The sequence below is a fragment of the Glossina fuscipes genome, unplaced genomic scaffold, assembly GCF_014805625.2.
Source record: "Glossina fuscipes isolate IAEA_lab_2018 unplaced genomic scaffold, Yale_Gfus_2 150, whole genome shotgun sequence".
Classification (NCBI taxonomy): domain Eukaryota; kingdom Metazoa; phylum Arthropoda; class Insecta; order Diptera; family Glossinidae; genus Glossina; species Glossina fuscipes.
In genome coordinates, this window is record NW_023998493.1 from 935,953 (window position 1) to 949,423 (window position 13,471).

Consider the following 13,471-nt stretch of genomic DNA (forward strand, 5'->3'; position numbering starts at 1 on the left):
TAAGTTTATCGTCTTTATTGTAAAACTGTAATATATAAATTGGTAACACACATTGTCTCATGGGTTTGATGGCTCACTAAGTTGGTTACTATCATTTGATAAATCTTCGGTAGCCAACTCTATGTCATATTGAAAACCTGTTTTTGTTACATCGATTAACTTATTTGATTCAAAGCATCTCAAATAAATTCCCTTCTGTTTAGCATTTACGGCGGCAAGGTATAATTTACTGCACCGGACACACCGGAGCATTTATTCCGTTATTGTTTTGTTTGTGTAAACTTCAATTTAAGGAAACGTTGAATTCCTAGTAACAAATTGCTGCGCTCACTACATTTGTTCTGTACTATCTCTTATTTATTTTCATATATCGAATTCGTCTTTTTTTTTTTGTTTTCTTGCTAGATTAACTGTACATTAAATATTAAACAAGCACAAGAGTAGGGAGTTTTTGTTAAGTTTTAAGGTTTTTTTTTTACTTTTTTGAACTTTGTTTTAAGGTACTTAGTAGAGCGCAGAGTAGGAAAAGATAGAAAATAATAATTGTAACGCTTCTGTTTATAGGAATTTGAATTTGTATCATAAACATATATATGAATTGGTTTTAATTTTGTCATTTAGCCTATTTTATGAAGTAACTTCTAACCTATTTGCGAAGTATATCGAAATGTGCAAAGTTTTTTTTTCCGTTAAGAATTTATTAATTAATGACAAATGACGGTTACGGTGACTATTGATTTAATTTATAGATAAACATTGTTCTTTGGCAATTAAGAAATTTAATTTCCTAATTTTTCTTCTAACAAGACGATATAGGAGTTTTTATTATTAAATTGAAAATATTTATTTATTATCCCGCTATTATTTTTTAAATAAATTTTTATAGTATTAAAACAGACAAAAAAAGACAAAAAATGCTTAAATTCGAAATCGTCATAAGGTATGCGAAGCAGTCGTGCTATTCTACTTGCTCGCGGATGTACTGCTTTATCGTGTATCCCAGAAGCAGTCGTAGAAAGCATTCTTCCGCCGTAGAAAATCGTCAATTTTTAGATCGGTGCAAATTGCTTCGTTTCGGTCGAACGGTCTGAACTCTTTTTCGATCCCGTTGTCAATTCATTAATTGTAAGAGGAATATATAAAACGATCGGAACTAGATTAACTAAAAATAAAGACAGTACTAAAACAAAACTTAACATAATTGGATTTAAAGAAAAAAATCCTTAAAAAAAATTCTCAATTGCAATTGACACTATTTTTTTTATTGAATTCATTTCATTCTTTTTTTTAAATAAGTTTATGTAAGCAGATACACATTCATTCGTACACTTTAATAAAGTTGCTTCAATTATCAATTAATTAATTCAAAAAATATTCTTTTAAATGACTAAAATTTTTTTATATACAATTGCACAGTAAATATTCTAAAGCAAGAGAGAGACAGAGAAAGAAAGAGAAAAAACAATCTTTCTTAAAATGCGAACCTCTTAAAGATAAAAAAATAAAGTGATCATTCATAGCTCCGGTTCTGCCACTTGCTGGTAAATTGGGAAACTGTTAAGTTGATTAAATAATTGCCATTTATTTATACAAAACAGTTGGCTAGCGAGTCGTCAACATGAGCCGATTCATATGTAGGTGACCCAGGGGGTACACGGGCGAACTGCGGTGTACATATCAAAGATATGACGTACTTGACGAAGTTCAGCTCGCCATTTCTCTTCTTTTCAGTAGTGTTGGCCAGAAAGTTATGGGTGATTATAAAAACCCATTAAAATTTTTGATACTAACATGTATGTGTTAAAATACTCAATACTCTCTTTTATAAAACTAAGATGCAATATCCACTGTAGCCCTGGACGTAAATGCAGTAACATCGCAGTGAAGCAAACAGTGTCTTACTTCGGTATTACATGGTTGCGTTATTTTCTAACAAATCGTAGCAATTGGTATTTATTTAGCGGTGCTCCAAGAGATAGTAATGTATTGCAATGGGATATGCGTAACTGTACGCAACCTGTAAGCTTTTTTGGACGTAATGTTAATACAAACCAACGCATATATTTGATGTGATCGTATTTGATAAATTGTAAGCGTACATGCTCAAGCGGGTGTCAAAAAGAGCTCTAATGTTTATTCTCTGTGCACTAATTCTTCTCCTTCTTTGAGTCATGTAAAGCAGCTGAACCGCGAGGACTTGGAATGCGTACGTAAACAGTTGTCGTTTCGTGCTTGTGTGGAAGGCCTGCCTCCTGAAAGTATAACTGATGATGAGTATTTGAGGAAACAGTTACCTTCTCTTCTAAAGGACTGACACCTTTATTTTATAATTAGGCGGGTCTTTCTGGAATTTCTTACCGTTTTAGTGGAAAACTTACCTATTTGTTTAGCGATATCGCCCTGCTCGTTAAGCTCATTGATCTTTTTATCGGTTTCTTTCAATTCATTTAATATTTCACGAGGATTTTTATGAGGTTGTTTATGCTTTTGAGCTAAATCTATTTTAGAAAAAACCATTTTCCCATCTTAAGAATGGGCACATAATCTTATCCAACAATTGTTGTTGCAATCTCAAAAACACATAAATCGCTGTGATCTTGAAAGCTATCCCCAGTCCCCATACAAATAAATTAAACGTCACGATTGCCTTAATTTTGTAAAATTTAATTTTCTAATTTATGACGAACAGAATTTTTTAATGTTGCCAATGCCTTGGTTGTGTTTGTCCCATAGCTTTTTGCAAACGCCAGATGTGCTTATAATTTGGGCGACTCAGATACGCATTTACTAATCCTTCACAACTGTCCTACAATTGCTCATAAATTCTTCAGCCGTATCAAAATTTCCGCTCACGACCGAGCTACTGCGTGTGTATACGCGAAATATAGAATTAAAATTTTTTTGTAACAATTTTTATACCCATCACCGAAAGACATATCCATTTCTTCAGAGTTTGCAACGCCTAGAAGGAAGCTTCAGACATGCTATTGTTGAACAGCCTAAGATTCTGAGTAGATTTAAGCATGTCCACCTGTTAGTCTGGTCACCCAGTTTTATATTGAACCTACAGGTGATAATTTTTGATTTAGGTGAGGAAAATTAGCACACCAATGTGTTTTAGGCCAAAAATGCTTGCTATTTAAAATGGTGCTGATCGAACCACTTGCAATAAAATGGCCCAATTTGAAAACAATGCTCTTCTGTTGCATTGTTACGAAAATGATTTAAACGCTGTTTAACAAGATGGTGATGGTGTAATGTTTCTTTACTTGCCTTGGGTTAAAAAAAGTCTACAAATAATTGCCGTTTGAATTGTAAACAATTTCGAATGTTGCTTTCCTACCACCTTTCGAATTCATATGTTTTTCGTAGATTTCTTTCATACCTCCTTTTGAATTCATATGTTTTTCGCATGTTTTATCCATACCTAGTTTTGAATTTTAAACAATTTCATATATTTTTCAAACGAATTTCCATACCATGTTTGTGCAAAAATCGTTACGGTCTCTTTCCTGCCAATTGTGTGCAAGTTGTTAATCAAATTCAATTTTAAACTCATGTTTGAAATTTCAGTAATGGTTTAAGTGTTCTTCGTTTACATCTTAATCGTTTATACATCGATTGTTATTATAATCATTTTTTAATAAGTATATTACACCTAAACAATTTGTGCTAAGAAAGAAATTTTTTTTTTATTGATTATCATTACTTTCTAGGGCTCAGCCGGCAAAATATTATAAAATGAAGGAAATGGTCCAAGATCCAAAAGATGGTCAACAAATAGTACGAATTATTGCTAGTCGAGGTAACTATCTCCACGAAGTTGAAACAGCTGGTACGGAAACTGAGAATTTTTTGGCTAAATGGAACAAATTCTAATATCATACATGAAGATTTTTTTTTATTGTTTGGTAATGTTTGTTGAAGTAAGTATGCTCACAAAATTCAGAAAAAACGTTTGGGTTAAACGATGCGATTTCATTCTAGTGATACCAATTAAAAACGGCGATAAAGTTAAAGCAGAGATTTGTAAGATCTTAACAGCCGAACATATCAAGGAATATCAAGCAGCAATTTGAAAATGAAAGTACAAGTTCAGAAGATGACAGCTAACTTAAATGCTTCGCAATTTACATAGCAAAATATGCAGATTACGTATTTTTAATATCTACCATGTAACTCGACCACATTTATTTTTATAAGTTTTTTTTTTTATACCTTTTATATACCGTTTATATATATTAGCTTCAAAGAAAACCCTCTCCTGGCAAATTCCTTGGCAAGGAGAGAAAGGTAGAAGACTAATTATACTCGAGAAAGCCGTTAATTGCATATTTACGTATTAGAAAAAAATATGCTTCACAAAAAATGACAAAAGAGCCAATTAAGAGGTCCTGCGTCAATCCTTGCGGAAAGGCTTCTTAAAAGATAATCAAAATCCAATTTTTTTTCAATTAAATGCAAAACACTCACAGTACTAGTGCCCGCAATACCAATTCTGAATTTTCGGCCGGTATACTTTGGTGCTGTAATGGTGCTTTAACCGCGAGAAAGCTTTGAGAGTGAATGTTGACTACATTCTGTAATTTGCAGTTGTTTATGCAAGGGCAAGAAAATCAATATTCTTTTTTATTTTTATTACTTTGTTGGCCATTCCATTATTTTACATTATTTTATTAATTACATCAGCTGAACAGCGAAAAAACTGGAAATTGTTATGTTATCATTATTGCGGGAAAATATCGAAGTTTGGACACAAGATAAATTCATTAAATTGTTAAAACGTAAAAAATATAATACTAAGATATCTAATATTTAGCACCAATGAAATCCTGTACGCATCCCTACACCTGTTTACCGTGCAGTTTACGTTTGTATCGTTAACTTACAAATTTTTGAATTGGTTATCATTATCTTGACCCCGGTCAGCAAATTGAGTCGTTTCATTTTCTGATAAATCGTTCGCCACAAATCGGACCATAGTTGAAGAATTTGATTCCTCTTCTATTTCTGATGTGCTGTTCGAGATAATTTTTTTTCGATTTATAATGTTCTGTTTCTGTACAGGAGAAGAAAAATAACCATTTGTTTATTGAAAAGAGGTTAACGCTTTTCTTACCTTCCATTTGTCTACTTCTTCTTGCAATTCCTTAATTTGTTGGTTTAAGGCTATGGCATTAATCTTGTGCTTTCTAATTAAACTTTCATAAGATGTTCCCAATCGCTTGGTCTCTTCTTTAACTTCTATAGAGTAAACAAGTCGGATAGTTAAACCAATGACCATATGGAAGTTAATTTCTAACCTTTCAACTGACCATTCATAAGTTCCACATATAATTTTTTCGAGGGGGGTCGAGCTTCCCTTGTTTCACGCAAGCGTATTAGATAATTGTAAAAACTGACTACAATTAGCAGTACAACAATAATAGCAGATGAGATTATAAAAAGATGGCGCTCTACATCTTCTCTCCTAAGGTTAAACATTTTTCGAAAAACTCGCTAAAAAAACAGAAAATCTTAGATTTTTGCCTTTCAAATAAAAATTGTTAAGAAAAATAGAAGACGACTTTATGAAATTGGATTGAAATATGTTTTTATTAATATTTTTATTATTGTCAGATTTATTGAAATTGTTTTCCGTTATAAGACAACAAGTTTTCTTTTTCTTCTTCTTTTTCCTCTGCTTTTTCTTTTAGTATTCAGCAAATCACTGATTTCCACTGTTGAATATCAAAAATAACAGTTATACCAGACTATAAATTTATAATGCCACATAATTAACAATTGCAATAGTAATCGCTTTTTTGTCGCGTTCAAATTTAATCCGCAATACAAATGCAACTGATTTAATTGTTTATAGAATTGTTTTGGTTGTGAAAAATTTCTTAGTTATTCCAAGTTTTTTGCTGTGTGGATAAAACCAATTTGCCGCTAGTAAACAAAAAATAGATATAGATAGAAATAGCGAACGAAACATGTAATCTATATGAAAAAATAAGAGCAAGATAGAAACACATTTTTGTAGAGCCAAGAAATATTAATCCTGCATAAATATCATCGTTTTTGTAGAACTCGCAATAGTAACTGAAATCAACGGCTCGTTCTCGCACTTCTTTAACATGTTGAAACCCCGTGCCAGCCAAGCCATGCTGCATTAATATGGGTAAAGACTTTTCATTCGAGCTGCAACAGTATATCCTACGATACCATATGCACAGGAAGACTTTGGGGCATTGAATATTCCGCTTCAGTGTCGATGTAGATAGCACTCCTGTATTAGGCCGTGACTTTGTGCGCTTGGGATTGTGGTAGTATACCCATATATTTTTATCGCCAGTCACAATACGGTACAGAAAACTCTTCTTTTTTCGTCTAGCAAGCAATGAAATCGCGGCGTTGAAACGGTTCGGAATGGCATTTGCAGTCAATTCTAATGGTAGCCACTTTCACTCCTTTTGGATTCTCCCGTCGCTTGCACAGTTCTAGAAACCATTGATTCATCAACTGCTAAGCTGTTCGAAAGTGCTTTGAGAGCTTCAACTGGATTTTCGGCCAATATATCTTGCAATTCATTGTCTTCGAACTTTTCTGGTCGTCCAGGCCGTTCTTTGTCATTGACTTCAAAGTCATCATTTTTAAATCGCTGAAATCAAAACCAATAATTCGGACATGATAGAGCAAGCAAACAGAACAAAGCTTTGAAGTTTAAAAATGTAATTTTGTGCGCTCCATGATTAGCGTCTGCATACGCCGAATAACTCAATGATATTAAATGGAAATCTGTTACTTTATGTAGACGAAGGTCAAAATCATCGTTTTTAACCCTTGTGTACACTGCTGTTTCCCATCAGTTCATCATTTTTATATGTAAAAGGCACTGGCTAAAATTAACGCAAGCATCCAATAAAAATAAATAGCCCATTTGACTGAAAAATTCTCTATTTTCATAATCTTATTAAATTTTACATCCAAGATTTGGAAATTATAATTTCTTTCATTTATCAAGTAACTATAAAGCTATAGGCTTATTACTTAATAAATAGATACTTGATTCTTGTGCAAAAGGAGACTCTTAACTTATCTGTGTGTACAAGTCTGCTAAATGATTGCTAATGCAATGATATTGCTCCATAAACATCGCAGTCGTCAATTCCTGCAAACAGCGAAATGTACATTATGAAAGGAATATGGAAGGATTTCAGACTCATTGGTAAGCCATTCCAATATCTAGCAGCACGAACAGTAGAAGATCTTTCGGCTGATGAGTTAAACAAATATGGTGTTAATATGAAAGGGTTTTTATTCGATCTAGAGAACGGCAGTCGTTCACTTAAAAGACTTGAGGATCGGGTTTTAATATTTTTGTAGAAGTAGATAAGCAACCTAAATGGTTTGACTCTATAAACAAAACCTGCCACATAGTTAACAAATGTTTGAAGCCTGTCTAAGTTATACCATGGGCATCCAGAAAAGACTTGCATACAATAATTGACATGCGTAATGAGGAGCCCATGGCCTCTTTACTATTATATTGCCCTTTAATGAGAGATATACGTTTTTGGAGCGTTAAAAAACTTCAGCAAAGACATGGGGTCAAAGTTGTGTTTGTAATCAAGGTTTATCCCAAGACATCGCGTTAAAACTGCAAGATTAGTGGTATATCCAAATATTTTTATATTGATGTTCAATAGCACGGGAAGAAATGAAAAATAAGGCTCTAGTGCTATTGGAGTTAATGCAAACAATGTTATTTCTCATGCAGGATTTAACAATTACTAAAGACTCAGTAATATTGTATTGGAACGAATGCAATAAAATAAAATAAGAAGGATTGTGGGAAAACATTCACAAAACATAAAAAGATCAATTGCAAAAAGTAAAAATTCAATCAATATGACGAAGATAACAATCACAGAGCATCACATTAAAATCATACGACGTTTGAAATTTTAATGATATGATTTCATTTTGTTTATGTAAAAGTCATTGTCTTGTCCGCCAACGATGCATTTCTGATCTGCTTCCATTGCTGCAGTAATGCAATCCAACCTATATGTTCAGCTACACGTAAATATGGGGGGCCAATTCATATTTTGACATACGTGTACATGCACGATACGAATGCATTCATTCTGTTGACTGTTTTAGTTAGTATTTACAAAGTAACATTCCATTTCCACTTCAACGTTCCAATTCCCACTACAAGGCAGTCGTAACGCTTATAAATAAAGGTATAAGTGATGGCTTGGCAACACTATGCGGATATGCTCATTTAATAATAAAACCATGTACAAGTTAGTGAGTTGTTAAGTTTATTCGCAAGAGTCATGGTATAAGGTTCGGAGAAGGCGTTCCATGCGCTAATACACACGCGACAGAAAAGTATAAGAAAAAAATGTTCAATAATTGAAGTTTCAAATTGAATACAAAATAGTAATTTATCTGTTATAATTATTATTAATTAATTATAATTTATAATAAGTGATAACAAATCAAATTTAATATATCAAAAAAAGAAAGTTTTAATCTCTACATATTTATATGTATAAATAAATGTTTAATTAAGTTGATATAAAGTACAACGAGTGAAGCTATCAAACGCAAATTAATTTATTATTGGAAAAACACGAAAAAAGAAAAAAAACAAACATTTGGCAGAACGAAAAAGCGGCGCTAAAAACGTTAAAAAAATTTTCACGAAAAATATTTTAACGTTTTCATAAGCTTTCTGGAAAGATATCAGAAATAAAGGTTTTGCTCGTGTTTTAAATGCGGAAGCGTTAACATCGGTACCCAACCCCCATCGGATGAGAAAAAAATCAATGCTTTAAATGATGCGAAGGTGCAAGAGAAATGACAGTTTGAGAGTTTTATAACAACGACAACAAAACGTAAAAAACTCTTAATCATCGCTTAACTTGTATGTCGTTTCTTAGAAAATTAATGAAATCGGTAAAATTTTTTAAAAATTTTGTAACAGCTACAACTTAAAGACAGACATAACCTAATGTGTTAACAATTACTATAACTAACAACAATAAGTAAAAACCAATATATGTATATATATTTATATATATATATATATATCTCATAATCATTTTATTTGCTTTTCTCTAAAGTTCAAAGTGTGATAATTCTCTTCGTAACCTTAAGCGAGGTCGGCCGTTAAAAGAACAAAAAGTGCTAGTTTCCCACTAAAAAAAAAACGGAAACAATTCTTGTGACGTACGGAAATGTGGAATAATTTTGTACGCGTTGCTTAAAGGAAATCGCAAAAATCAATTAATTCGATATATACGTGTGCCGTATGAAAAAGTGATAGACAAACGTTAAAGAGACAAATTTTAAGCCACACTGCAAATTAAAACATCAAGTCAAGCCACACACTGTAAGCGTACAAAAAACTAAAACAAAAATACTTTGTAAAATTGTATAAATATAGAAAATTCCCTTAAGTTTCGTAAAAAATTTTTTGTTGTATACAAAAAATTTCCCAACTACGTGACGTATCTGTGTTTAAGTGCGATTTCTTTTTTTTTATTTTTCTCTTAAAAAAAACGATATCCAACCGCAATTATTAGTGCAACAACAGCAGCAACTACTATAGCTTTTACTATTGCAAAAAAAAAAAGAAGAAAACTAGCCATCTTATTTTACTTAACACAACTCTGGGAATTGTTACAAATTTACAAGTTACGTGTGAGAAAGAGACATCAAACGTTTTACTCCAATAAAACGACGTAGCGAATTAAATTATAAAACAACAACGAGAGAAAGAAACTGAAGGGTTTACAAAGTAAAAAGTGAGTTTTCTTATTAACAAAAATTTTTTTGTGAGGTTGCTTTTCAATCACTAATAATAAACTGTTTGGTGTTCCGAAAAAGAGAATAAATTTATCAATATTTTTAAGAAATTCAGTTATTTACAATATTATTTTTATATATATTTTAATTGAGGGCTATGTTGTCAAATTTCAAATAAAATATTGCGCATACCACTAAGGCACACGACTAAGGTCGTTTCGGCAGCCATGAGGAACAGTAAACATTTTTTTTTACGTTTGTAGTCATTATATATAACCGTTGAAAAGTTTTTTTTTTTTTAAATATAGCAAAGCAAAAACACATTTGTATGTGCGCTTATGCTTATCTCTGTCTACATATATTAACAACCGTTTGTTTATACGTGACAATAATTCTTGTTTTTATGAATTGAAATTTAAAAGGTTTCGAAGACGAAATCATATTACGAAAATAAAGACTTCTTAGGTAGTTTTATAATTTTTATTTCTCTATAGATTTCTCAGCAGAATAATAATGAAAAAATTATATGTCAACGGATTTCCTAGCGAAAACTAAATTAAGTGTTATCTGTTGAAAAAATTCGTGAAGCAAAAATGACAAATGATAAACCCTGGGTAATGATAGTGGCCCAGTGCTCCGGTATATGTTTCCTTTGGCCAAATACATTTTTGCAAGCAATTAAGCAATCTCTTGCAAAGAGAGATAAATGGTTTCTAGAAATCCACTGAAAATGCTCATGTAGACCTTTTAGAACTCTGTTGTTTAACAAAAGCGGTTGCAGTTGAGCTATTTTTTATGCCATAGAAGTTATGAAAAGTGAGAGTTGCCCGAACTTGTTCTATGCTTCAGTAAATTCTTGACTATTTCGAGAGCACGTCTTTAAATAATACATGTTGTGGCTAAAGTACGACGTTTTATAAAATCCGATTAATACTTGTATTGTTATATTTGACCAGTTTATATCAATTAATTAACTGAGTAATTAGCTAACAGAAAATAAGTGTCGTTTGCTTTTTGAGCTTTCAAAACCGAAATTTCAGTTTACTCATGAAAAGAAATGCTAAGCTCGAGTTTCCTGCTTACTTGGACAATGCTTTTTAAAACGTAAAGAATAAATCGTTGACAAGTAAAATCTATTCTAGGTCCGCGAATAAAATGTAACAAACGCGGAACAAAAGACAAATTAAGGTAAAATCCAACTATCAGTATTTATGATTGAGAAAAGCATGTATTGAATAAATACCCATGGAATTTTATACTCTATACCACTTGTATATTAAGTTTGTGCGGATGTGTACGAGATCCAGGAAGAACTTGGGATATATTCACCGTTGACATGTATCGATTGAAGGCTCGCCCGTCTGTCTTTCTTTGTACTTTTGTGCTCAACCTACGGATCGCAGGTTTTAAGATATTTTGATCCACATACATTACTGTTAAACTCTCTCGTATAAAAAGACGCACAGGCTTATTAACACATAATATTAAGAACATTTTCATGCCATAGCATTACTTCGCTATTGTAATTCACTACATTTTCGCATGTTTGTGGGATTGATACAATAGTATTCAAGAGCTTCTTAACGGCACCTTTCCCAATGGGTTTACGATAAAATGATTCAAACGAATTTAGTGACTGTGTGACTTACAAAATTTTCCTATTTAAAATTTAAAGTTGTTGTTTTTGCAGAAATGAGTTTTAAGATTTCTGGAATTGTTCTACATATGGTCATCGGTTTACGAACTTTTCGAGTATTTTCCGTTTATAAATTCATTACAGTTCCGAGTCTTACGTTAAAAATATTTGGCGTATCTATAGATGCTGACAAACGTACTCTCAACAGAGGGCAAATCAAAATAAGCTGATCAAAAATATTTCTGTACTACACTTGGGGACGATGTGTGATAGATTTAATTTAAATTTGTTTAGTATAGTTCGTACACCAAGTTTTCGATATCGTATATTTTCTACATTTTGATTTGGCAACACTCTGTAAATAATTATACAATTTAAAAACCAACTCAAGCAAGTCAATCATCTGTTGTTCATTTGTTGAGTCACAGAAGAAGAACAATTCGTTTAATTTTGTTCATTCATATATGGTAAATTTATTAAGCTTCCAACTTGAGGCGACGGTAGGAAGCAGGATTATTCGTGTTTTAATAGTTATTGACGGGACAATTTTGAACTTCATTTGAATACGTACTCATGTTTTTATTCTGTCGTTAATAGTTAAAAAGCAAAGCGCAAGCCAAGAACTAACAAAATAACTAATGCATGCCAAACTGTTGCACTTCAAAAGTATGGAAATTTTTTAATAATCTACCCAATTTTAAACATTTTGTATTAGCTCAAGACCACTTTTTCCATCACTTATTCATCGTTGAAAGATGATTCGTCACTTCGTTTGTAACATGTAAAATTAGGCATGAGTTTGATCATAAATTATTTGATCAGCGTAATATTCTTGATACAAATTGACCATTCGTGCATGAGCAATTCCTGCGTACAAATATTTGGTATGATTTGACTCTCGCGCAAGATCATTTCCGAAGATATTCTTTTTCGAGATTATAAATTGCAGTCACTATCAAAAAATTGTCAATTTATCAGAGCATATCGTAGCGGCTTAGCCCTATCCCCTGGTCAATGCGTCTGACTTTTCTCGAAATTTTCGAAATCAGAACAATCTCCAAAATTTTTGTTCTTGCTATTTTATTCAATTTATGTACATCAAAAAATACATTCGATAAAGTAATTTTTAATGCAAAACGCATTTCGCTTGGTGGTATCAATTTAATATAGATGATGCTTGTTCAAATTTCTTTTTGCTCTCATTTTAAAGTCTTCGCCGCGAGTTCGAAAAGAAAACATTTTCTTTGCGCTTCTATACGATTCTCATTATCATTATTATTTCTGCACTCATCACCCAAGGACGAAAAATATATTCATATTGTCAAAACGTTTACAACAGCGGGAGATCGCAGAGTGCGTAAAATGTACATAGTCTTCATCAACAGCAAGTTCCAAATCGAGTTGAGTATGTCCGTCTGCTTGTGTAAACCTTATGGTAGACATTTTCCTGGTCGCAAAAGTTAAAGTAACGGTTTCAAATGTTGCAGAAATATTGAAAGTTCTTGTACGCAGGTTTTTATTGGAATTAGGCCAAATCGGCCAAAAAGGATTCGATCTGCGATCTTCTCTGTTTTCAAAAACAAAATAACTAGGTTTTTTACTCGTTAGTTGCACATCGCAATGGAAAAATGCATTTACATTTTATAGGTGGACTTGCATCATCTGCACAAAAACCGAAAAAGTCGGCCATGCTTACTCAGTAATATAGGATATTGAGATTTAATTATTTTATTTATTTTAAGTTTGCAAATCAAAGAAGAAACTTCAAATTCCCAAATTACATTCCTCACAATCGTCTGTGTATCCAAAATGAAATGAACCATATCTTGTCATTACCGCATGTAAGCATATTGTGCGATTGAAATTAAAATTTTCTGACGTTTGCTTTCTCACATTAAGGAGCCGACATGATAGTTACGATTAATTGTTAAATTAGGGAGGGAGGATTTCCCCCCGGTTAGAGTACGTTGTAATTGCAAGGTATAGTCTCCGCCAGCGTCAGTTGTTTTAATCATTGTTTTGCTTTTTTGT

The 13,471-nt window shown here is 32.3% G+C and overlaps 4 protein-coding genes across 5 annotated transcripts in view; 2 read left to right on the plus strand and 2 right to left on the minus strand.

Moving 5' to 3' along the window:
- Nucleotides 1-2,154: 2,154 nt before the first annotated feature.
- Nucleotides 2,155-2,532, minus strand: LOC119641529 (surfeit locus protein 6 homolog). The gene is made up of 2 exons (XM_038040266.1): nt 2,379-2,532; nt 2,155-2,252 (listed from the first exon to the last, which is right to left on the minus strand). Exons 1-2 carry the CDS (start codon nt 2,515-2,517, stop codon nt 2,170-2,172), a joined length of 222 nt encoding a protein of 73 aa, XP_037896194.1. The 5' UTR covers nt 2,518-2,532; the 3' UTR covers nt 2,155-2,169.
- Nucleotides 2,533-3,556: 1,024 nt separating this feature from the next.
- On the plus strand, nt 3,557-6,761 carry LOC119641527 (probable RNA-binding protein EIF1AD). The gene is made up of 5 exons (XM_038040265.1): nt 3,557-3,647; nt 3,717-3,835; nt 3,928-4,175; nt 6,070-6,308; nt 6,377-6,761. Exons 2-3 carry the CDS (start codon nt 3,742-3,744, stop codon nt 4,077-4,079), a joined length of 246 nt encoding a protein of 81 aa, XP_037896193.1. The 5' UTR covers nt 3,557-3,647; nt 3,717-3,741; the 3' UTR covers nt 4,080-4,175; nt 6,070-6,308; nt 6,377-6,761.
- Nucleotides 4,170-5,348, minus strand: LOC119641526. 2 transcript variants are annotated; one of them, XM_038040264.1, is made up of 3 exons: nt 5,316-5,336; nt 5,120-5,244; nt 4,170-5,059 (listed from the first exon to the last, which is right to left on the minus strand). In XM_038040264.1, exons 1-3 carry the CDS (start codon nt 5,320-5,322, stop codon nt 4,886-4,888), a joined length of 306 nt encoding a protein of 101 aa, XP_037896192.1. In that variant the 5' UTR covers nt 5,323-5,336; the 3' UTR covers nt 4,170-4,885. The 2 variants fall into 2 exon arrangements, with proteins under 2 accessions (XP_037896192.1, XP_037896191.1); XM_038040263.1 differs by having other exon boundaries at nt 5,120-5,348.
- A 1,728-nt stretch (nt 6,762-8,489) lies between the features above and the next one.
- Nucleotides 8,490-13,471, plus strand: part of LOC119641466 (protein naked cuticle) — an 11,528-nt gene continuing 6,546 nt past the window's right edge. The window contains exon 1 of the mRNA XM_038040170.1: nt 8,490-9,803. The gene's annotated coding sequence lies outside the window, so the exon portion shown is untranslated. The remainder of the gene's footprint in view (nt 9,804-13,471) is intronic.